A 26,313-nucleotide genomic window follows, 5' to 3' on the forward strand; every position below is an offset into this window, starting at 1 on the left:
TTTCTTCTACGTTATCAAATTTATGAGCATTGAGTTTCTTGTAGTATTTGTTTCTTATTATTTTAATGGCTGCAGGATCCTTTGTGACATTGGTGATTTGTGTCATCTCTCTTTTTGTCAAGAGGTTTGCCGATTTTATTGATTTTTTTTTGACAAATGAGTTTTTGGTTTCATTTTCTCTCTTGTTTTTATTTTCATTGACTTCTGCTTTTTTGTTGTTGCTGTTTGTTTTGTTCCTTCTGTTTGCTTTTTGTTGTTGTTTTCTCCTTTCTTTTCTATTTCCAGTCTTTTGAGTTAGGAATTTAGACTACTGATATATTTTCTCTTTTCTAATGTAAGGATTTAGTGCTATAAATCTCCCCTCTCAGCCCAGCTTTAGATGAATCCCACCAACTTTGATATGTTGTATTTTTTATTTCATTTATGCAATTTTTTTATTTTTATTTTTAAATTTCTTTTGAGACTTCCTCTTTGACCCATGGATTATTTAGAAGTGTATTGTTTAATTTCCAAGAATTTGGAAAGTTTTCTGTTGTCTTTCATCTACTGCCTTTTTTTTTTTTAAATATCTTTAGTGGAGTATAATTGCTTTACAGTGTTTTGTTAGTTTCTGCTGTACAACAAAGTGAATTGGCTATATGTATACATATATCCCCATATCCCCTCCCTCTTGAGCCTCCCTCCCACCCTCCCTATCCCACCCCTCTAGGTCGTCACAAAGCATTGAGCTGATCTCCCCTGTTCAGCTACTGACTTCTTGATTTGATTTTGTTATGGACAGAAAACATACTCTCTATGATTTCAATTCTTTTAAATTCATTAAGGTTTGTTATATGACCTAGGACATAGTCATCATGGTGAATGTTCCATGAACACTTAAATAGAATGAGTATTCTGCTATTGTTGGGTGGAGTGTTCTATAAATGTCAGTTAGATCTACTAGGCTGATGGTATTGTTCACTCATCTGTATTCTTCATGATTTTATCTCTGGTAGTGCTACCAAATACTGCAAGTTGGGTACTGAAATACCCAACTACAATTGTGAATTTGTCTATTTCTCTTTTCATCTCTATCAGTTTTTGCTTCATGTATTTTGAAATGCTGCTAGGTGCTGCATACATACTCAGGATTGCTACATCCTGGTGGGTTGATTAATCCTTTATCATTATGCAATGCCCACTTTTGTTCCAAATAATTTTCCTTGCTCTGAAATTTACTTTATTTGATATTATTATGGTCACTCTTACTATTTTCTAATTCCTATTTACATGATACATCTTTTTCTATCCTTTTACTTCCTACTTATCTATGCTATCTGTGAAGTCATTTTCTTAGTCTGTATATAATTGATAAATGTGTATTATTCACTCTATCTATTTTTAATTTTTTTCCAACTTCTGAAGAATAATTGATCTCTTTTAACTGGTTTATTTAAATTAATCATTGATGTGTTAGAGCTTAAGTTCTGCCATTTGGTATTTGTTTTCTATTTGTCCCTTTGTTTCTCACTCCTCTATTTTTTTCTTGCTTTCTTGTGAGTTACTTGAACGTTTTTTAACATTAGATTCTTCTTTATTTGTAATATTTTTTCATATACCACTTTGTATAACTTTATTGGTGGTTGCTTTAGGTAAATTACCTATGTAATTTATCACCACCTATGGTGTCAGGGTTTTTACCCTTTTGAGTGAAGTATAAAAACCCTATTTCCATTTAGATCCCTTTACCCTACCCACTTGTTAAATATAATTGTCTTAAGTGTTTTCCACTATATACATTGAGCACCATATCAAATGGTACTATGATTTTAGCTTCAAACTTAAAGTATAATGAAAGAAACTCAGAGGTGTAGAATAGTCTGTTGGGTTCACCTCTATATTTCTTCATTCCAGGGTTCTTTCCCTCTCTGAAGGTCCCATCATTTGTCTGCTGTCATTTTCTGTCTTAGTCTGCTCAGGCTGCCGTAACAAATACCACAGAGTGGGGCAGCTTAAACAACAGAAATTTATTTCTCACAGTTCTGGAGCCTGGAAGTTCAAGATCAAGGTGTTGTCAGGTTTAGTTTCTCCTGAAGCCTCTCTCCTTGACTCATAGATGGCTATCTTTATGCTGTGTCCTCACATAGACTTTTCTATGTTCATGTGCCCCTGTGTCTCTTCTTCCGGTAAAGACATTAGCCCTATCGAATTAGCGCCCCACCCTTATGACCTCACTTAACCTTAATTATATCTTTAAATATCTTATCTCCAAATACAGTCTCATTGAGGATTGGGGTTTCAACACATGAATTTTGGGGGACACAATTCAATCCATAACATTTTTTTTTTTATGTTTGGAGAGCTTCCTTTAACCAATCTTTAGATGTAGATCAGATAGCAACAGATTCTCCTAATTTTCTTTCATCTGAGAAGTCTTATTTTCCATTCATTTCTGAAGGATAATTTTGCGAGATATAGAATTCAAGGTTGACAGTTCTTTTATCACTTGAAAGGTGTTGTGCTGCTAAGTTCTGGCTTGATGGTTTCAGATGAGAAATACGGTGTCATTAATTTGGTCTTCCTGTATAGTTAATGCATCATTCCTCTCTGATTGTTTTTAAGATGTTTGTTTTTTGTCTTTAGTTTTTCAGGAGTTTAATGATGATGTGTCTTAGTTTGGACTTGTTTGGGTTTATCCTATTTGGGTTTCACTTAGCTTCTTGACTCTGGAGTTTTATGTCTCTTGCCAAATTTATGAAGTAATTAAGCATTATTTCTTTGATATAATGAAAGAACTATTTGAGTATTTTTTCAGCCACACTCTCTTTCTCATTCCCTTCTGGGACCCTGATGATAGAATGTTATATATTTTAAATATTTAGTTACATATCTGTTTCATAGATCCCTGAGGCTCCGTTCATTTTTTTTCAGTCTATATTTTTGTTTTTTTCATACTGTATAGACTCAGTTGATCTGTCTTCAGGTTCATGGATTCTATCCACTGTCATCTTTACTCTACTATTGAGTCTACCACGTGAGGTTTTTTTTTTTAATATTCATTATATTTTTCAGTTCTATAATTTCCATATGGCTGTCTTTTGTATTGATAATTTCTATTTTTTGCTGAGATTTTCTATTTTTTCATTTTTTTTCAAGAGAATTTATAATTGCTTGTTGAAGCATTCTTATTAAATACAAGGATTTTTAAATCCTTATCAAATAAATTCAGCATCATAGTCATTTCAGTACTGGCATTTTTTAAATTTTAGTATTGGATTTTTTTTTTCCTCATTAAAAGTGTGGTTTTCCTGGTTATTGGTATAATGAGTGAAATTTTATTGTATCCTACACATTTTGGTTATTATATTAGGAGATGAGTGAACTTTTATTGTATCCTACACATTTTGGTTATTAAGAGACTTTTAAATGCTATTTAAATCTATTTTATTAGACACTCACCCTTTTTAAGTTTAATGTCTAGGTTCTGGCCTATTTTTGTGAGCTGTAGTTCCAGTGACAGTTTAGTTCTCAGAGCTCTTGACATTCTATTCTGGTCTGCTTCATTCTTTGGCATTTCTGGGGCTCTTGCTCAGTCCCTGCAGGTGTTGCCTGAAGGGGTGGAAGTTGCTTTCCTGGGTCACCTAGAGTGCAAGGCCATGTTCAGCCAAGGGAGGTGGAGGGACTGAAACCACAGGGCCTGGATCTTCTCATGCCATTGGGTGGAGAGTGGAGCCATGCCAGGCTGTGCTGATGCTGCCCCGCGGTGGATCAGTCTACCCACCAGTGCCCAGAAGGGGTGGAGAAGGGGTTGGGTCAGCCCAGTGTGACTTTGAAGGCAAGTGGCACCCTCTGCTGTGCCCCCTTGTGAAGTGGGAGTTAGCATTCCACCCCACCCCCCACCATTTTGGCTCTGTTGGGTTTCTCCTTTCTGGGTTCTTTGGCCAATGCCTTTCTTGTCTGTCTGTTTGTTTGTTTGTTTGCTTGTCTATGCACATTGGTGATTCCAGGTTTCAGGCCTCTCTGGCACCCATATGAGGCATATAGGAGATAAAAGAACTCACCACATCATCAGTCCTGAAGTCCTGAGGTCTCTAACTAGTCCACCTCTTCTTTCCAGCTTTCAGAATCCTTTATTCTTGTCTGTTGGATTATTTCCAGGCTATTTAGTTGCTTTTTTGGGGGGGGGGGTGGTGGAGGAGGGATAAATGAGCCTACACTTTCTTGTTCTGGAACTGGAAATGCTATTAAAGATTTTGCATATGGAAAGAGGAATGAACCATTTAAATTGCATGGCTGCAAGAGCCATTTCTGGGCTTTGGTACAGAGTGGGCACTCTGTAATCATTATTGGTTGAATGAATGAAAAAAATGGAGTTTTCATACTTTAATTTCAGTGTCCTGGAGGCATGTGTAAGACAGAGCCCTGTTTTCCTGAATTCTTGGACAAGTACTTCTCAGGGCTTTTAGGCTTCATCTTTCTGAGAAAAGACCACAATGAACTGGTGGCCTGAAGGTAGGAGATTGCTATTGTTCAAAAGCGGATGACACTACTATGTCCTTATTTCTGTCTATCCATCCATCCGTCTGTCCATCCATCCATCCATCCATCTCTCTGTATATATATAATCACCTCGAGGATCATTATTCTTTTCTCTTTTCCAAAAAGAAGAAAACTTGCTCTTAAGTATTCAGACATACTTAGCATAATAAGTCAGGACTCGAAAACACCCCCTTAGCTAGAAACTTTCTTCAAGAAAAAGGCCAGTATTTAAGATACAGAAATGATAAAATTTTTGAAATTTTACTCTTAGTAACACCAGATGAACATGACAGAATGTCAGCGTTTTTTAAAGATGTTAATGTTGAGATTTCAATGAGATTGCCTTCAGCTCATATTTCCTTTTCTCTGTGAATATTATGCTGCCTCTCAGATGTGGCTTTTTAAATAAAAACATCTTAATGAAGCAGTAAATAATTCTACAGTGAGGGGATCAGCTGTGTGGGGTGTGTTTCACAAAGGATCACACTCGCAGGTTTTATTTTTGTCAATCTGAATTTTACTCCCCAGTGGATACCCCACTTTTTGTATTCAAGAGATGAAATACATAAGGAATTCATTAAGAAATCAGGCTTTGGTGGGACAACTTTGATTTGACACTTTTGAAATATGATCTAGGTCACAGTGGTGAATGGTGCAAACCTCTTTTTTGGCAACGGCATCTGGACTCGATTATTTTAAATTAGGTTGTGGGGTGCTGGCATCCACCCCTCTGCAAAACTGCTACTGCAGACAGCCCTTGTTCCCCGAGATGATATGACAGATTAGATGAGTTCTGAATACTTAGAAATAAACTTTTATATTAATTCTCAACTTTGTTGTTTCAGTACCCCGTTTTTATAAGCTTTTAGAATGTCACCTATTATCTTTCATTAGTAATGATGGCTTTCATGCCAAAGATAAATTAAACCTGGAGCATTTTATTAATATTTAACTTCTTCCTTCAGAAGGATAAGTGACACTAAATAGGTTCTTCAGCAAATATTTATTAAACGAATGGAAAATTACCCCAAGGTAATCTACCATTAAGAACACGCAGTTGTGCTCCAGGAGGTCCGTGGGCAGCTTTGTGGCTACCTGCACACTTTGTCCCACGGGCTTCACTCCCTTTCCATCTCCAGTGTTCAGGAATTCAAAACCCAACTGTCTCCTTCACTCCACCCTGACTGCAGTCAAACAAGAGGGTGTAAAATTGGGTTTAAACCCAGTTTTCGGCAGCTAATATGTACAGTTTTCTGATTTCAGGAATGTTTATATTTGAAAGTTGATTTTTCAGAATCAGAGTCTGGTTAAAAAAGAAAGAAAAAAATACACTTTAACATCTAAAGAGTTTACCAACTGTACTTCCTCTTTTATGTTGTTTCAGAAATAGTCACACAGACATTTCTTAAATAATTTCATAGAAACCAAATTCCAAGTGTGTTTATGTTTCAAAGATGAATGGGTTATTTTGATGAGCTTTCAAATTTGAAAGGGCTTTATAACAAATATTTTGGGAAGAGATTGTGCACCAAGAAGATATGGAATGCGGATCTTCATTTGTACCCACACGTCAGGGTGACACAATTGGATCCCACTTATTCTTCTCCCCAAGACTTAGCTTAAAAGCACCCAAGGGTGTAGACTATTAGCATCTGTCATATTATATCTCAAAGCTCTCCAAGAAACTGAACTCATTTAAACCCACCCAAAACCCACTTACAGATGAGAAAAGAGACAGGGAAACTAACTTGCCTCTCGTCCTACAGCCAGGATGTCACCAAGACCTGTTCTTGACTCCTATTCACTCCATTTGCTTTACTTTTCTCTATCACACAGCAATCCAAAATGGGCTAAAAATAGCCCTGGAAGATAAAATGCTGGGAAAACAATAATTTCCAAAAGGGCCCTCGAATCTCCCTTAATTTCTAACCAACGTGACTTTCCTTTGTTCCACTGAACTGTAACAGTCTTTGTGTCCCACTCACTTACTTTTAAATTTGGGATTTTTTTTCCCTTCAAATGATGGTGTTTGGGGTTTTTTTGTGGGTTTTTTTTGTGTGTGTGTGTATCAAAAAATAACTTATAAATCACAAAGTGAGAGAAACGCATTTATTTGTTAGAGAATAGCTGTTTAGAGTCTTGGGAACATTATTGATATTCCTGGGCTATTGTTTCCGAATCCCTTTTCATCTGTTTCTGGACAGGCAGGGCAGACTCTTCCACGTTAAGAACAGAGGACTCTGGAGTTTTTCAGGAAGATAGAATGTCAATAAGGGTCTCCCAGTTTCTTAGCTCTATGACCTCAGGCAACGTTTTGAGCCTCAGTTTCCCCTTCTATGAAATGAGGTGGGACAAGCTGCTTCCCAGAGGTGTGGGGCAATTCCACAAGGCAGAGGTAATCAGATACCCGACCCACTTAGGGCAGAGCCCTGATTCCAGCGATGGCCAATCAGAATGGAAGCACAAAACTGACGGCCAATCAGAATGGGCGCCCACAGCCAGCCTCAAACTCAGCTCTGACTAAGCGGGTCACGCAGGGCATCCAGCCTGGTGCTGATGGAATGTCTTACTGACTGACTGTGGCTGAGCTTGGGCTCCCTCAGAAGCAGACCCTGAAATGAAGATGAAAGTGACAGCAGTGTATCTGGGAGGTGATCCCGGGAAGCACCTGCAGGGGAGCGGGAGGCACTGACATCTCTCCAGGGACGGATGTCAGTGAGAGGGTCACGCTGTGGACATCAGGGGCTCAGTCCTGCTGGGAACCTCTCAGTTGACTGCTTGGAGAGTCAGAGGGCTGGTTAGTGGCCCTACTCCTGCCCCTCTGGCTGAGGGCTGCTCAGCACATTCTTGCCCACTCTGCACAAGCTTCCGCAGCCACAGGCGCTGGCTGTAGGTGTCACAGATGGGCAGACATGAGCTCTGAGAGAATGTGGCATCCACAGCGTCTGCTACGACTGCTGTTACAGGTTTTGCAAAAGAGGACTCAGCATTTAGCGAGTCTCCAAGGGGACAGTGGTCACTTTCAGCAGAGGGTTAAACCTAGGACTTCGGAGGACCTGGAAGCGCCCTGCCTGGTGTGCCGCCTCTCCCTGTTCTCTGCACGGTGAGCAGGCCTGGCCTGATGCTCAAGTTCGACTCCAGGCACCGACAGCAGGCCTTCACCCCAATCAGTCATTGGGCGAGTTGCGCTCCCAAGGAAAGGAGCTCGCTACAACTGAGACAGACCCTGAAGGAGCTGACAGCCAGGGGCAACAAGCCCTTCCTTCAAGGAGTAACTGGATGGCGTGTCTGTCCAGTACGTTCTAGAATTCTGGCAGGCAGGCTCTCAGCTGCCCAGGGCCACCCCCTCTGAGGGTCCTTCTTTGGAGAAAAAACCTCCAAGCACTGACATGTGGAGTGAAAGAACTGGCTCACTCCTAGGAGGCCACTAGCCCCAAACTCCCTCAGCCGGCTTCTCAGCACCTGACTCTTCAATACAAGCAGATGGATGAGGGTCACCGTCGTGGGCGGGACCAAAACAAATGGACAAATCAAACATAATCAGGTGAAGAATTATTTACACACACATTCCCGTGGTTGGATATCATCAGAAATAGAAGAGAAAATTCTGCATTTGTGAATTGAGAAGAATTATCAGAGACCCCCAAAAAACAGCCGAAATTAATTTTTTTTTAAGTTCAGTAGGTGGCATGGAAGATAAAGTTAAGGGAATATCAGGGTAAGAAGGATGGAAAAAATAGAAAATATAAGAAAATTAGAGAATCATTCTAGGAGGAACAATATCGAATTAACAAAGGTATAGAAAGAACAAACAGGAAAATAAAATGTTAAATGTTAGCGGATTCACATTCACTTGGGTTTTTTTAATTAAATGCTTCCGCTTCAGTCAAATATTCTAGCCGAAGCTGAATTAAAGAATATGGGGCTTAGAGTTATCTACTTCCGCCCAAAACACCAGGGAGAATCGATAATCTTAAACTTCCATAGAGAAAAAAATACAGATCTTCTATTGTGACAGACACTGTGGATGTCCCCAGATCAGAAGCCTGCAGTATGGACCCTCCTGGGGGGATAATCATGGTCAGCCAGGGCCCCTTGGCCAGTTACTGGACAGGGTGTGTTGTGGCACAGCCCTAACCAAGGAAATGCAGGGAGACATCTACTGGGACTGTTTACTCTTACTGCTACTCTCCTTGTTGCTCGGGCTGTGATGTGTGGAGCTGGTGCAGCCGTCTTATCCCAATGAGGAGCACCATTGCTGACACACTGAGGAGGGAGGAACAGAGCTGGAATGAACCTGGAGCCTTGAAGAGCATGGGAAGGTGCCAATCCAACCTTGGGATTGCTTCCTTCTAGACCTCTCTTTAAGGGAGCAATCAGTGTACTCATGCTACTTTTAGACAGATGTTATGTTCTGGGGAGAATCAGAACCATGCACCCCAAAATATGCCACTTTGGCATAAGGATTATTTTGAGCTGAAAGCAGTTGAGAAGCAGCAGATATAGGAAAGGCTCTCTAGCCTCCCCCTATCTGCCTAAAAACAGGGCATAAGTTTCCCTTCGTGAAGCTGTACCCCTCTCCCCTACCAGGAAGGGAAGAACCACCTTTATCGCTGGAGATGGAGGTGCTAAGTCTGCATTAAAAAACCTTACTAAATAATCCTTATCTTTCACTACTTTCTCCCGTATATTTACCTCCCCAGAATTTACTGCCTCTAGAAGCCTAAACCCCTCTCCTTTATCTAATTGCATCTCCACAATTTATCACTTTGTTAAAATGACATAGAAGTCCCCAGGTCTAACCACTCCTTGGGGCCTTTACTTTTTTTCTGTAGAGGTCTCCATGTACACATAAAAATTAAAATGAACATCAAATAAAATTTGTGTGCGTTTTCTCCTGTTAATCTGTCTTTTGCCAGTTTCATTTGCAAATGCAGCTACAGAAACTAAGAGGGTAGAGGAAAAGTTTTGCCTCCCCTACAGCTCCTTGCTACCCAAGGCAGCTTAATTAATACACATACAAAGAAATCAGAAACAATAGTAGCATGGAACTTTTCAGCAGCAATATGAGAAGTTAAAAGAGTAAGAGATTAGTAGAGAGTGCGCATTTCCCTCTGTCCTCACCAGCACTTCCAGTGGGTACCCCATGGTTTCTCATTGTCATTTTAATTTATATTTGCTGATAGCCAGTGAGACTGAGCATTTATCCCAGATTTATTGGCCATGTAGATTTCTTCTTCTAGGAACTGTCCACTCATTTTATACACTTTGAATTCCTTGCTCTTTCCTTACTGATGTGTAAATTTCCTTTTGTCTTCTGGTACTAATCCCTTATTCTCTATGTTGAAAATAACTTCTCAGTCTGTAATTTGGGGAGATTAGGGCTTGCATTCTGGCTGTGTCATCTTTTTTTTTTTAAAGACTTTGTTTTTTAAAGCAGTTTTAGGTTCATAACATAATTGAGAAGGTACAGAGATTTCCCATATATCCTCTACCTCCTCACATGCATAGCCTTTCCCCTTATCAACATCACTCACCATAATGGTACATTTGTTACTGAGGATGAACCGACATTGACACATTATAATCACCCCCAAATCCATAGTTTACCTTAAGGTACATTCTTTTTTTCATTTATTTCATTTATCTTTTTTATCGAAGTATAGTTGATTTACAACATTGTGTTAATTTCTGCTGTACAGGAAAGTGACTCAGTTATACCCATATATACATTCTTTTTTATATTCTCTTCCCAGGCTATTAAATATAGTTCCCTGTGCTATACAGTAGGACCTTGTTGTTTATCCATTCTATATATAATAGTTTGCATCTACTAACCCCAAACTCCCAATCCATCCCTCCCCCACGCCCCCTCCCTCTTAGCAACCACAAGTCTGTTCTCTATGTCTGTGAGTCTGTTTCTGTTTCATAGATAGGTTCATTTGTGCCACATTTTAGATTCCACATATAAGTAATATCATATAATATTTGTCTTTCTGTTTCTGACTTACTTCACTTAATATGATAATCTCTAGTTGCATCCATGTTGCTGCAAATGGCATTTTTCGTCCTTTTTTATGGCTGAGTAGTATTCCACTTTATATAGATAGATAGATAGATAGAGAGTACACTCTTGATAACTGTACATTTTATGGGTTTGGATAAATGTATTATGATATATCTTCATCATGATAGTATTATACAGAATAGTTTCACTGCCCTAAAAATCTTCTAAGCTCTGCCTCTTCATCCCTTGCTCTCTCCCCCTTCAATGACAACCACTAATGTTTTTAATGTCTCCATTGTTTTGCCTTTTACAGAATGTGGTATAGTCAGAATCATCCAGTATGTAGGCATTTCTAGACTGAGTTATTTCTTCCTTTTTTAAATTGAAGTATAGTTGATTTACAATATTGTGTTAGTTTCAGGTATATAGCACAATGATTCAGTTATATATATATGTCATATATACATACACACATATATATATGTATATATATATATATATATATATTCCCTTTCAGATTCTTTTCCCTTATAGATTGGTTGTGTCATCTTTGAGACTGAACCAACTCCTTTGTGATCTTAGGCAAATTACTCAACTTCAGCCTCCTCTTTTCTAACCAGGTGATATAACCCAACTCACAGGACTGTTTGGGGCATTAAGTGAAATAAAGTATGTCAACAGGGTAGTAGATTAATATATGGAAGTAGCTTTTGTGATTTTTAGAGCAAGAAAGAACCTTAGAAATCATTGAGTCCATTGATCATCAAATCAATGCTATTTAGACAACACTTACCAGCTACCAGGGGCAGTTTTGAGAGTTTTACACATATTAGCCTGTCTAATCCTCACAACCATGCTATTCAATAGATACTATTATTACCCCAATTTTAGTATGAGAAAACTGAGAAACAAAGAGACTAGGACACTTGCCCAAGACATCTTGGAGTGGGTAAGCAAGATAAAGCTATTGATACAATTTCTGCTCTTTTATCAACTGGGAGGAGTGCTCGCAACAATTCAGTTAAGAAAAAAAAAAGAATGTTGTTTAAACAGGAGATCATTTGAAAAGGACTGATAACCACTCCTTAGCTATTGCAAAGACATCTCAAGTTTCTAAAGAACTATAGGTTGGGACCTACACCAGGGTGCAAGGAGCCATGAACCCAGACCTGAAGTGTCAGCTACAGTCCTCCTCCCAAGCCCACAGCGCCCCAGGCAGTGTTCCCTGATCATTTCCCATAAGTTTGCAAGAAATGCCTTTGGATGCTGTAAGGAGGGACCACCCACCCTCATTATACACAACTGTGCTCTTCTGGGAAGAGAGTCTGTAGCTTCCATCAGATTCTCAAAGGGGCTTATCATCCCAAACAAGGTTAATTTACTAAACAAGCTACCAGTCTAAAACTTAAGTTCCCCGCAAAAACCTAAGAGACAGAACTTTCTTCTTTTTACTTTTACAATGAAAAGAGCTCCAGTTTCCCTGAGCTGCAGGGGCTCCTTGAGCAAGATTTACTCATGTGGATAAAAGAGAGTCAAGTGGTGGTGTAATGAGAGGGGGAAAAAAATCCATTTTTTCACACTCTTATGTTCAGTTCCTGGGATCCTGCAAATTAAACTGACAAAAAAAAAAAAAAACAAAACAGATTAAGGTGAGAAAAAGTTTATGTCATATACAAATGAGGGAGCCTCACAGAAATGAAATGAAAAAATGAGTGAAAGATTGTGGAAACAGGACAAAGGAAAGGGGGTTTATGTTTCTAGGGGCAGTAAATTGAGGGAAGATAAATATATGGGGGAAACTAATGGAAGATAAGGGTTGTTTTAGTAAGGTTTGTTGGTGGGGATCCATCTCGGTATTGACTCTGTGATAAGAATGTTCTCTGCTTAGTATGGAGAGAGCACTTTATCACTGGAAATTGATGGCCTGCTTTTAGGTGAGAAGGAGGAGGCCAGAGCCCTTTCTGCACCTGCTGTTTCTCAAGTGTTTGAAGCTCAAAATAATCAATATGCCAAAGTGGCATTTTTGCAGTGGCGTATTCTGATTTTTCAGTGAGGGGTATCTCCATCACTCCCCTCCCCACCTGCCCCATCCCACCAGCCTTCTCCCAGGACAGGGTCATTCACTTTCATTAAGCAGGTAAACAGCCTGGAGATTTTTAACCAGAATGGATACTCTATGCAAACAAATGCTCTGGGGACTTGGATGAGCTCTGCTCAATGACCAGACGTTGTGAGGCCCTGGGATTTGGGCCCCTGGGGGGACCTTCCCAGTGTCAAGGCCTCCGCTGCCCACCCCCCCCCTTTCCCTGAACCATCAAGGGCACTGTTTACAGCCACTTAGTTCATTCCATCTCAACTGGAATTCAGGCTGGGCAGCTATATTCCAAGTGCTTTCTTCAATGCTTTCGAGGTTTATTGCTATAGAAAGAGTTTTCTGAATTAAACCCATCTAGGTTAAAATCCATTCAAGGTTTTAGCAGAGCTTGGTGAACAAATGCTAATTCGCCTATACGGTTACACTTAGGTAAGGAAACTCCTGGGCTTGTTGAATTTAATCCAATACTTGGCCCACAGCACTCCAAGGTCTGGAGGGAGTTTGTTTAAGCAATCCTATTTCTCAAAGCCGAAACATAAGTAAATTAAAATTCTTTACTGTATTGGGGAAATTTGAACAGATCACATTTTCCTGGTGGTACTATTTTCAAAAGGAGAACGATGAATCCAATTGTGTGTATTTTACAAGCTAACATAATAATCTCCCTAACACCGTTCTGATGTATAAACAAACAAGTGTGGGTGCCCAAGGGGGAAACAACTGTGCATTTCAATATGAGGAGCAAAACGGAAAAGACATCCTGTCTCTTCAACAAAGGGAGATTTCTAGTTCATTTTGAGCATGGTTTAAGGGTTACACTACAAAATCTTTTAAATAACATTTTATTATGATAGAAATAAATATATGTTCATTGTATAAAAACTTTAAATTGTTCAGGAAAGCATCAAGGACAAAAATCACCCTTGATCCTTCCCCACAAAGGTAACAAACCAATTATTATTAATACTTGCAACGAGTAACTTGATTAGTGATAGAGTTAGTTTAGGGGGTAGGGGAGTAACATTTAAAGAAGAAATGCTTGAAGATGGTCCACATAACACTTAAAATCAAAATAATAATAATAATAGTTATATATATATATATATATATATATATATATATATATATATATATATATATATATAATATATTTTAATTCCGTGGAGTAGGTATTCACCCCATTGTATAAATGAGAAATGTTTTTCTGAATGAATTTCTGCTGGCATCTTTATGAATTGTCCTATTTATAATGACACTGTTCCTGAGTGATTGGAGCAATAACCATAATTAATGATTAGCATTTAATGAGCCCTACACTTTGTCAAGCACTTATTTGATTTTTTGATTTTTTTGTCAAGCACTTATTTTGATTTTGCCTCAAAAACCAGGCAAAACCTCTCACGAATAACAAACTTTTTATGACTAAAAATTTAATCGTTAGGTCAAGATTAATTAGCAGGATATTGTATTAAGATATTAGAAAAAATCCAGTGCCTTTGGCATGGAGCACCCGTTGAAATGGTAACTAGCGTAAAACAAAGGCTACCTCTGACTTTAGAACTGTTTTGCATCAGTTACACACACCAGGAGGGAGGCACCGGATTTTGGACCCAAGGGATGACGAATGCAGCAGCCACGTACAGAATGGAGTCTAACCCTTTGAATAAATAAGTATCTGCAAGTCCATACTGGTGCAAATAAAAACTTGAATAAGTAGATAAATGGGGAAGTAGCAACAGCTCTTTCTTACAGGTGAATTCCAGTTAACAATGGTATAAGGAACGAGGGAAATAGAAAATCAACATTAGGTGGATACAGACATAATAATCGTTGTAGGCAAGATCCGCCGATGGGTGTGAAAATTAGTGAGGAAACGTTTGAGAAGAAATAGGATAGTTGCATTGTCTCAAAATATCCCCCCCCCCCCTCCAATAATGACACTGCATAGTGGGGACCCCAACAGACAACCTTCCCCAGGGGACTGAGGGTGACCTCACCAAGGATCGGACAGACCCACATGAGGAACCCGGAGAGGGCACCTTGCACTAAGAAAGGTGCAACACCGCTTGGGTGGTTTTCCTGCTGAAAATGTGTAACCTCAACCTAATCATGAAAAAGCATCAGACCCAAATCAAGAGGCATTCTATAGAAATAACTGACCAGTGCTCTTCAAGACTATGTTAAGGCCATGAAGGACAAAGATGACTGAGGAACTGTCCCAGAACCGTGGAGACTAAGGAGCCATGATAACTAGATGCAAGGTGGGATCCTGGAACAAAGAAGGGACGTAGTGGGAAAACTGGTGAGACTTGAATAAGGTCTGTAATTTGTGTAGTAGCAACCTTTCAACGCTAATTTCCTGGATTTGATCACCATGGTTTGGAAGATGTTACAGGAACCTGGGTGATGGTATGCAGGAACTCTCAGCCCTATTATACAACTTTTCTGCAAGACTAAAATAAGGTCAAAATAAAAAAAAATATAAAGAAAAGAAGCAATGGCAACAGAGAGAATGGTTTCCTCCCACTTGAGCACCAAATCACGAGTCCCACGGGTGGCCGCTCTCCGTCGCTGGCGTGGATCTGTGATCAGTGATCTGGCTGAATCTCTCATGGGCAACTGGAACAGCCCCAGGAGAATCAAGGGCAAGATTTATTTAGTCTCATGAAAAATGGAAAGGTGCCAGTTATTAGTAATAAGAGAACTGGCTCTTGATCACCAAGACTGGCGTATGACTTGAACAGAAAGTCGAATTAAGGAATCTTCAAAGATATGCCAACAAATTGACTAAAATGTGTTCATAATTTAAAATGGAAGGCATGCATGATGTTCTCAAGCTTGTGTTGAGATTGCTGGGGGGCAGCAAATAATACCCCTCTTTGCTTCTCCTGAATTCTGAACTAATTGACAAATAAGACAGTCAGTGACCAGGATACCAGTTTTACAAGTGTTAAAGTGGATTGGAGAAAAGAGTTTTTCCTTTACTTTCTAAGGGCTTTTTTTCTTAATATCCTCCCCCAGCCCCATCCAGTCACAGGCAGATCTGAGCCACCACAGCCCCTGAGAAGGCAGAAGAGCCCAATGACCAGATCTGGAGAGCCTGTTACCTCCAAAAGTCGTGGATGATCCAGAAACCCTCGGCTTCCCCCAAACACCCATCAGAGAAATTCCCCTCTTCCCTTGTGCTGACTGGAGTGAAGGAGAAGAGATTCCTTGCTCCTGGGCTAAGCTCAGAACGCTGGGGGGAGAAAAAGGGAGGATGATTTCCCTACGGCTTATATCTAAAAGTCTAGCAAAACTACATGAATTAAGGTTGCCAGGGGCTTGGGGAGAGGGATGAATGCAGAGTTAGTGTTTGATGGGGACAGAGTTGCAGTTTTACAAGATAAAAAGAGTTCTGTGGAGGGATGGTAGTGGCATAACAACGTGAATGTACTTAATGCCACAGAACCATATACTTAAAAAATGGTTAAGATAGTAAATTTTAGGTTATGTGTACTTTACCACAATTTTTAAAATTTTAAATTGAAAATGAAAAAAAAAGGTACATGAATTAATAACATGGCCACAAATCAATTATGACTTTACTGTACCAGTACTATTCAAAAGCAAAATGAAATGCCATCACTATGTCTGGATTTATGCCTGCTCTGGAGAGAAGCAGAAAATGGTCTCAGAAACTTTCTTTTAATTATTCTTTCTCCAAGGACCACAGCATAGGGATGACCAGAAAAATAGTTCTCTAAGCCTTTGTACTTGCTTCAGGAGTGAGTGAGTGAGAGGATGCCGTGAGTTTCCCAGCGATGAACAGGGAAGAAGCTAACATGGGGTCCTAGCAAAGATAAAGTCAGTGGAGACAGTGATTGTGGGGAAGTCATTCAGGATAGCGTTTTGTTCTACATCAAAGGCACAGATGATGGACCCTGATCAAGGTCGCATGGGGAGGTAGAGGGGGCACTGCGTCCCCTTCCCAAGATCCCATCTTGACTCCTCTGGATACAAAGTGGCTCTGAGACGGCTCCAGATGGAGACTGAACCCATGACCTCTCCGCATAAAGACATCATGACACCCACTACGCCATCTGGGGCTCATAAAACCACATTCTCTATCTTTTCTTGGCTCTCAGGCTAGTCAAAAGCTGAAGGGCAATATTTGGGACGGCTCTGGTTTATTCGTGGGCTTTAATTCAGAACACATTTCCACAAAGAGAGGCAGAACAAAGCACAATAGCACTAAAGTTCAATTTACATTCTCAATCAGTGAAACAAAATGGAAATAAAAAACAGTTGTGCAAGAGTCATTTATAACTAAACTATGGCTCCAAAAGAGCCTTTCCTATAATGTCATGGAATAAAAGACATTTTTAAACCACCAGCAAGAAAAGCTTAAGTGACCAAAAAAGGAGAGGTGAAGGCTTTCTATTAAAAAAAAAAATGAAATGAAATTAGAGCACCCATGGCAGCGTGCAATCTCTCTCTCCTAATTTGGCAGATACAAAGTCATTTCAGTATCTCCTGATTTAAAGTGTTTTCCTCCTGGTGTTGTTGGTTTTGGTGCTGCTAGGCATTGGGAAGTCAGTGCTGTCACAGGAAATTCTGCAGGTTTCACTTCACAGTTTGGCGAGACTCCTCCAAGACCACAGCGCTTGTCTGCCATCACATCTCCGTGATTTCCAGGTACAAACTTGCCATAGTGAGTTATGTCTGGCTTGTTCTGCAAAAAAAATTTACCAAGTGCTAGCAGATGGCTACAATTGCAACCACCATTGGCAGCTCCGCAGTTAAGAACCAGCACACAAAGCACGAGTGTTCTTACAGGATGGGAACCGTTCTAAGATTGCAGTGCTAAATAAAGGGACTCCCTGAGTTAAATTTCAAACTTGATCTCCCACAGCTAGTCAGCAGCAGAACCAGAAGGAGACTCTTGACTCCACGTCTTGCACATCTTCTGCAAAGCTAAGAAATGAAAGTTCTTAGAAGAACACACACAAGCCCTCACAAGACTGGTCCATAAAGCCGCTCACAGCTCCTCGGGGTGCCAAGCTATCCTCACCACCAGGCCTTCATTTGTGCCGTATTTTCTCTGAAACGTTTCTGAGTCCCCGTGCTAGTTTGTCACTGTCTGTTTAGTGTTTCTTTTACAGGACCTTTCCCACATTATATTGTAACTATCTATTTATAGGCCTGTTTCCACAGTTGTACTGTAAACTTCCGAAGGATATGGGACATCCTTCAGTCATCCTTGTCTCCAGGGATTTCAGCCCAGTGCTTGGTACGTAGTCAGGGCCTTGTGAAATGTTTATGGAATGGATTAATGCTCCATCCATACTAAATGCAGTAATTTTTCCAAGCTAGGTTTTTTTCCATTTTGGTTTTCCTTTAATTTCTGTATGGATACCTACTAAAGAAATCTACTTAGAAGATACATTTCGATAGGGTAGGAAAGAGTTGGAGGGCAAACTTGTTTGTTAGCTCCTCCAGAACCCAATTCATAAAGTCAACTCCTTTGCTTGCCCCTAAGAGAGTTTAGAATGGCTTAATACTTGGATAAACAACAAGGTCCTACTATATAACATAGGGAACTATATGCAATATCCTGTGATAAACCATAACAGAAAAGAATATGAAAAAGAATGTATATATCTATAAAACGGAGTCACTTTGCTGTACAGCAGTAGTTAACACAACACTGTAATTCAACTATACTTCAATAAAAAATTTAAAAAGAATGGCTTAATACTTGTTTCCCAGACTCCCTTGCAGCTCAGTGTGCCATGGGAGCAGTTATGGCCAAAGATATGTCAGTGAAGGTCCCATGGGAGGTGTCCCCTTCTTCTTGCACTGAAGGTCACCGCAGCCACCTCCAAACAGGGGGCAGCAAATGTGAATCTGAAATCCATCACACCAAGGATGGAGGAGCAGGGAGACAGAAAGATCCGGGATCTCGGGGTACATCACAGAGCAGCTGAACCTACATCGGCAACTGTTATCTCCAGACTTCCTGTTCTATAAGAAAAAGAAGCCCTTCTTTTTTTGAAGCCATATTTAGCCCAAAGGTGGCCTAATGTCTTTGAACATTTTCAATTCAACAAAAAATAGTGGAGCAATTGCTCCGAGCAGAGCACTGTGCTAGTTTGAGAGGAAAGACATAGTTTGACTAAGACAAAGCATCAAGGAAGAGGCTTTTTGGAATTTATAGCAAAGCCTATTTGAGAGTACTGTCATGTTCCCAAGTCTTATAATATTTTGTTTTTTCTGCTATGACTCCCCAGTATAAGGCTATGTATGTATTTTTTCTGAACAATTATAAAATAGGTTGTAGCTTTCATGACACTTTACCCCTGAATACTTCATAAGGAATCATTTCCAGATATAATCTAATGCTCAGTCCATATTCAAATTTCCCCAGTTGTCCACCCCAAACATGTCCTATAGTTCAGCCGTCCCCAACCTTTTAGGCCCCAGGGATGGGTTCCGTGGAAGACAATTTTTCCATGGACAGTGGGTGGGGTTCAGGCGGTAACGCGAGTGATGGGGAGAAGCAGATGAAGCTTCTCTCGCTTGCCAACCGCTCACCTCCTGCTGTGCAGCCTGGTTCCTAACTGGTTCCTGCTGTGGACCACTACCCGTCTGCGGCCCAGGGGTTGGGGACCTCTGCTCTAGTTGGTTTTTAGAACCACGATCCAAGCATTGCATTCTGTTTTTATCTAAACTAGCCCTCCCAACCCCTTATATCTGCATGATATTGGCTTGTTGGAGAGACCAGGCCAGTTGTCATGAAAAGTGGCTCACTTTAAGGATTTTTTCAGATTGTTTCCTGTTGGTGTTATTTTATTTTATTTTTTTACTTTTTTTTTTTTGGCTGCATTGGGTCTTCACTGCTGCGCGCAGGCTTTCTCTAGTTGTGCGTAACTTCTATTTTGTTACAGACCAATGAGGCACATCCCTTGGCTTATACCTGATTGCGGCCACAGTAATTGAATTATGTTCACTTCACATCTCTCCTTGGTGCCCTTACTGGGTTCCACTTCCCATTTTGTACACTTTGTCTTTGGTATGTTCCCTTTGAACATACCATCTACTTGATCTATTGATGATGTGTTCGTTTTTTGTCTGCTTCCCAGCCCGAGGGCAGAGATCCTCCTTCCCTTTGTTGATGTATCCCCCAGGCTCCTGGAAGGGCATCTGAAGCATAGTGGGTGTTCAGGACATGCCTGCTGAGTGAAGATGTCAGCTTCCTCCACTGGACTCTGCCCCTTCTCCCCTCTCTGCATTCTCATGCGGGAGGGTAAAGCACAGTGCTTATTCTCAAATACATACAAAGGCCTAAAGTTACAGAATAAAAATGTACATCGTAGTCCCAGAATTTTCGAATCAGACAGTATGCTCGATATCAATATTTGGGTCCTAATAAAATCTCATATGTAATTCACTAAGGATTAGATTCTTTTCTAACATTTTATGAGTTACTCCAAAGGGGAAAGAAATATCTCTTCAAACTTTCATTTAACACAGAGTGTCTTCTTAGGGGTTGTGGATTTCTGGGCGCTGGGGAGGGCCTTTGGTTACTTGCAGACATTCGGGGTAGGTGGCCTCAGTGGGGCAGATGCGGGGCAGCGGGGGGGGGGGGGGCTTGGCTGCTCAGAGCGGTCCCAACCAGCTCGTCAAACATGTTGCAGAAAAAGGCACGTTCAGTAAATGTGGGAGCTGACAGTCGGTCCTTCTCTCCCTCAATTCCACCCGGTAGTGCACAACAGACACTGTAAGGGGTGCAGAGGAACCTTTCCAGTGAGGTCAGAGGAAGCAGAATCTAAGACTGGGTGGGGGGCCTGGGTCCACCCCTTCCACCTTCCCACCTCCACCTGGTGGGCTTAAAGACCTGAGCACGCTGGTGGAAGCAGCTGGAATGAGAATTTGTATCGCCAGCTGTCAAAGGGAACAAGTTTGTCTGGAGACTTGGCTAAATTGGTATTGTAGGAACCCAGGTTCATGTTTGGTAAGAAGAAAAAAAATTAAATGAGGCCGTTAAACATGTGAAATGATCCTCTGAGATTTTTGAGTGACATTAATACTGGAAGTGAGGTGGAGGGGTGGAGGGGGAGGAATAATATTTGGAAGGCTATAAATCTCGGGTTAGTTGTTCAGATAGTCCTGTGCTCAGAGGCAGAGAGGGATCTGTGGGTTGATTGAACCGTTATTTTTACAAGCTGGCCTTTGCTTTAATAGGAATTTATACTGGATGAGTTTGGTATTTAAAGAAAGAATGGACTCAGAGAAAATAGGCTCATGTACAAATCCGGAGCACATCATGTTACACAGTTTGGCTGAGGAATTTTGGTTGCCTGAGAAATCAGCTGTTTAAAAGCAAGGGATCTTGTGTAAAAATCCTAATTATGTTAGTAGCTATAAGGAACACTTACTGAGTGGAGAAACTGACTTAAATGTGCTAATTTTTCCAGGATTTTTTACTTTTCAAAAATTAGGAACTGAGGGCAAGAGATGCACCATTAATTTATTTGAGACAGTTTCATAATTAAGCAAGTACACTTAAGGAACATATTAAACTACTACTTTGGGAATAATTTTAGAATAACAGCAAAGTTGCAAAAATAGTACAGACTGTTCCTTGTACCCAGTTTCCCCTAATGTTTCCATTTTATCTCCTCACTTAAGAGTGTAAGTTATACTCCTTAAATTTTTTATGGTTTCCTTAGAGTTTACAATATGCATTTTTAAAATAATCTAATCCCACCTTGAAATAACACTACACCACTTGATGGGTGCAGGAACTTTATAACATAGTATTCCCAATTCTTTTCTCCCATCCTTGTGACGTGGCTGTCATTAATTTCACTTATCCATGTGCCATAATTCCTTAACACATTGTTACTATTGTCCCTTAAAACAGTTATATGTTATCCATTAGGCCACCAGGGCTGATAAAAGTTATTTTTTAGATTGATTAAGAAGCAGAAAACTCAAGGATTTCATTTTACCAGCATTCATTTCTCCTTGGAAGTTCCTCCTTTATGTAGATATAATTTTCTGATCTTTGTCAGTTGCTCTGTTTTTAATGTTTGTGGTAACATAGGTGCCAAAGGCTTCAAATTCCTCTAATGTCCTTGTTTTTGTCTCTCCTCTTTTTTTTTTTTTTTTTTTTTTTTTTTAATACTTATTTATTTGGCTGAGCCGGGTTTTAGTTGCGGCATTCAGGATCTGGTTCCCTGACCAGGGATCAAACCTGGGCCGCCTGAATTGGGAGCACACAGTCTTAACCACTGGACCACCAGGGAAGTCCCTTGTCTCTCATCTTGATTTGGGGTTTCCCTAAGTACTGTTGCTCAGCTTGAGTCTGTGTCTTGCAGTTCTCTTGGCTGTGATCTACTCTTAACTATCCTGGAGGCCTGCGGGTGTGATGGTGAACTGTGCGGGAGGGAAAACATTCTATAATCTTGCAGTAAATCCCAGTCTCTAGTGGGACTCTGTTTGAGGGTGTGGCCTTCACAACTGTTTCTGACTCTCCCCAAGGATATGGCTCTTTCCCCTGCCCCTACGCCTTCCCTTGGCTGCAGCATTTCCTTGAAGCCCTATCCCCTGCTGACATGTTCCCCCAACACACCGCATCACATGAGAAAGGAAGGATGTAGAAGGCTGAATTGGGGGAGAATTTATTTCCTCTAGCTGGGATAAGATTTCAGAATTGCACTCTGGCCAAGTCCTTTCTCTGGAGAGTAAGATTCTGCTACATAGAAAGCTCCATTGCCACCCCTTCGTCCCCACCCCCTCCAGAGCCACCAGGGTACCTCTCTCCATCCTCACCATGAGAGCCTGCAGGGGTTCCTGAAGGTAATGCCCTCCAAGAGTCTGGCTCCCAGGATTTTCTCCCTCTCAACTAGTCATCCTTGGCTTCCAGCAGTTTGTCAAAATTACCTTTTAAGTCATCCTGCTAGTCTATGGCTCCTGCTGCAGGTAAGCAGATCTTGGCTCCTATATCTCTCTGGATGTGCCTGTCTCTCCAAATTTTGGGGTGACAATTAGCCTTGCAACTTTAGTTCTTTGATGAGTCTATGAAAACTTGCTGATTTCCAGTTTTTCCAGATTTTCCTTATCGTAAGGATAGGAGTGATGACTTCTGGAAACTGCTTCTCTTAATGTTAACATCTTATATAACCATAGTACAGTTGTTAATACTAAGAAATTAACATTGGTACTACACTATTAAGTAAACTGCAGACTTCATTCTACTTTCACCAAGTCTTTCCATTAATGTCCTTTGTCTGTTCCGGATCCAAATAAGAACATGTTGCATTTAGTTATCTATCTGCCTAGTCATCCTCAATCTGTGAGAGCTTCTCAGTCTTTTCTTGATTTTCATGACTTTTTCAAGTTTGAATATCTCTCATTTTGCTTTTTTCTGATATTTTCTCATGATTAGACTTGGGTTATGGGTTTGGGGGAAGCATAGTACAGAGGTGAATGCTTTTCTTATGCATCATATCAGAGGGTACATGATTTCAAGATGACTTATAATTGAGGATGTTATCAGGACCACTAGACTTAGGTGGTACCTGCCAGGTTTATTCACTGTAAAGTTATTCTTTTTCTCTCTCAAATCTCTGTTAGCTAGAAACCCAACACTAAACCCAATACATGGTCAAAATAAAACTCCACTTCTTGGAGGCAGGAATATCTAAATATCTTTATATATTATTTGTAATTTTTCTGTAATTTATTTTTCTGGTCAATGATTTATTTATATAAGTATGGACTCATGGACATTTATTTTATTCTTTGGTTTATAATCCGGTATTTGGTTGTTTGTTTTGTTGCTCAATTTGTTAAAATTGTCTAGTTTAATCTCTGGGCTTATAATTCATTCAGTCTGTGTCTGTTTTAAGTAAATGAATGTCAAGTTGCTGTTTCTCCCTGCAGGTGCCTGTCACTCTCTAGAGTTCCTGTTGGTTGCTTGTCCTGCAACCTCAGTTTTAGGAAGGGTTTGAAAAAAGTCATTAATTTCCAACAACACTCTTTCCAGCTCTCTACATCTCTGAAGTCAATTGTAAAATGTTGATATCTGCCTTTCCTGCCTATCAGGAACACCTTTCCATTTATTCAGAAAAATGTTTCAGAAAAATACCTGGTAAAACATGATCTAAGAACTCACATGAAAATAATGGATGTATAATTACAATATAATTTTTGACTCATTGGTTCTATGTGCTTTGAAGTCTTTTCATCCAGGCTGGTGACATTAAAGAAAATAAAAATGGACAGATTATTTCTTAGTTTCATTTCCATTCTCTCTCTTTGCATCACTTCCACTTGTCCCTCACTTGATGGAACCTATTACACACATGAGGACCACGACTCTTGGCTTGTTTTACACCCACCTTATCAATCATGCTGTTTTGCCTTACAGCAATATGCTCACTCCCTGCTTTGTCCACAGTGGAGAACATAGTAAATTATCTAAAACAGAAAGCTCACATTACTCCCATAAAGCACAGAAAACAAGCAGGGAGAATGTTCATGTGACACCCCCATCAAGCAGCCCTCGCAGAGAGGTATAACAGTAAATATCAATGGCGATAAAAAGGGAAGGCTTTTCAAATGGCCACACCTCCCAGGATCTTAGAAAGAGATGCAACGTGCATCTAGGACTCGAAGAGGTTTAAAGGTCAAAACAGGTCAGAGAGAGTAGACCTAAAACCATCTTATAGATTTGAGCAATTACCTGAGGAAAAAACCCATTTCCTAATATACCTGACAGATGCTGAGGAAGTAGTAGGGAAATGTACCATCTTGTAAGATAAAGCACAATAAAAACGTATTCTGACAGGAGACCGATGACATTTAAATTGTAAAAAGCTGTTTTCATCTTTCTCTCCAGACAACATTAATTAGAAAGAGATCCATACCTATGGCGGGTATTATCCAAATGAACTGGATAATCCGCAGACCACTTGATTTAATAAAAAAAAAAAAAAAAAAAAAAAAACTTTTGATTGTTGAGGGCTCAAATTATTTGTCAAAAAACAGAAAACTTAAGTTTCTCAATTGAATATTATCACAACATTAAAGGATGACTCCAGAAACACTAAAATTGGAAAGGGAAGCAAAAAGTGTAATGCATATTAATGGCCTTCCTATTGTATCTTCAGCTTCTGCTGAAATAAGTAATGATTCAATAGGAGAGAAAGGGAATCTTTCTGAAATTCACCTTAATAACTGAGCAGCAGGCACTTCCTATACTTATGGCTTCTTTTATTACAGAGATAAAAATCATCACATAGGTCAGGGAAATAATCCAATATAATACTGCTTAATTTTTTAGGGGAGGGGTCTTTATTTAACACGAGGGTTCCTCTCTACTATACACACTATCCTAGTTGGATTAGGTTTTCTGGAAGAGTTTCCTTATTGATTTACATTCTAAACACATGCCCTAAAGGTTTCATAAGAAATATACATGTAAGCCTAGAAAAGTACTGAGCAGGATTAGGTTTTAGAGTTTGTGAAATACAAGAAACAACATTAGGATTGTCAAGAATATGATGCAATAGAAAAATAAGTCATTTAACATACTGGGTTACACCAAATTCTTTTTCTGCATCTACTAAGGTGATCATTGGACTTTCCTCCTTTATCCTATAAATATGATGTGTAATAATGATTGATTTTTTTGAATGTGAAAACAACCTTGTCTTCATGAAATAAACTCTCTTTAATGGTTTTTGTGTCCATTCCCATTTCCCCAAGATTTTTCACTTCTTAATTTCTGGCAGTGCTAGATTTCTCTCATCCTCTTTCATTCCTTCCACCTTGCTGGAATTTACATGCGTCGCAATCCAGACATTAGCATTGTGTGTCGTAGCAGAGAATGCTGAGACCAAAGAAACAGGCAAACTGGAAGACTATGGTGGAGGTCGTGGCATAGCTGTTAATAAGACCAGGAACCTTTCATTTCAGGAAGAACCACAATCTCCCTCATAAACATAGATGCATAATTCATAAACAGATCATAAGCAAAATATAGCACAGTGAAGATAAGATCTGTGATACTAAAGTCAACACATACATTGTCTTCAGATCCAATGACAATTCATATCATCTGCGGTGCATAAATGAGCAAAGGTAGTGGGCTATTTCCCCAAACTGGTACTTTACTATAAGGATGAAGGCTAAAAAATTCTATTTGGTGGCATAATAATAAATACATGATGGTTCTTATTAGTTTTCTTTTATTTCCTCCTTAGTCCCATGCTGCTATGTTAGGCATATTTTAGTGCCCAATATCTACTTATTGGCTTATTGGAAGGCCATCTTCATTATACAAGGACAATCAGGTCACAGTTGGCTTGAGCTGTGTGGTATAAAAATACAGGACTGGGCTTCCCTGGTGGCGCAGTGGTTGAGAATCTGCCTGCCAATGCAGGGAACACGGGTTCGAGCCCTGGTCTGGGAAGATCCCACATGCCACGGAGCAACTAGGCCCGTTCACCACAACTACTGAGCCTGCGCGTCTGGAGCCTGTGCTCCGCAACACGAGAGGCCGCGATAGTGAGAGGCCTGCGCACCGCGATGAAGAGTGGCCCCCGCTCGCCGCAACTAGAGAAAGCCCACACACAGAAACGAAGACCCAACACACTCAAAAATAAATAAATAAATAAGTAAATTTATTAAAAAAAAAAAA

The 26,313-nt window shown here is 40.0% G+C and overlaps 1 protein-coding gene across 1 annotated transcript in view; it reads right to left on the reverse strand.

The window, feature by feature from the left end:
• Positions 1-16,783: 16,783 nt before the first annotated feature.
• LOC130706941 (putative 8-amino-7-oxononanoate synthase) overlaps positions 16,784-26,313 on the reverse strand; it is a 194,929-nt gene continuing 185,399 nt past the window's right edge. The window contains exon 6 of the mRNA XM_057539613.1: positions 16,784-17,334. Coding sequence (XP_057395596.1) covers positions 17,101-17,334 — 234 coding nt within the window. The 3' untranslated portion in view covers positions 16,784-17,100. The remainder of the gene's footprint in view (positions 17,335-26,313) is intronic.

This window comes from Balaenoptera acutorostrata, unplaced genomic scaffold (genome assembly GCF_949987535.1).
Source record: "Balaenoptera acutorostrata unplaced genomic scaffold, mBalAcu1.1 scaffold_396, whole genome shotgun sequence".
In the NCBI taxonomy this organism is placed as follows: domain Eukaryota; kingdom Metazoa; phylum Chordata; class Mammalia; order Artiodactyla; family Balaenopteridae; genus Balaenoptera; species Balaenoptera acutorostrata.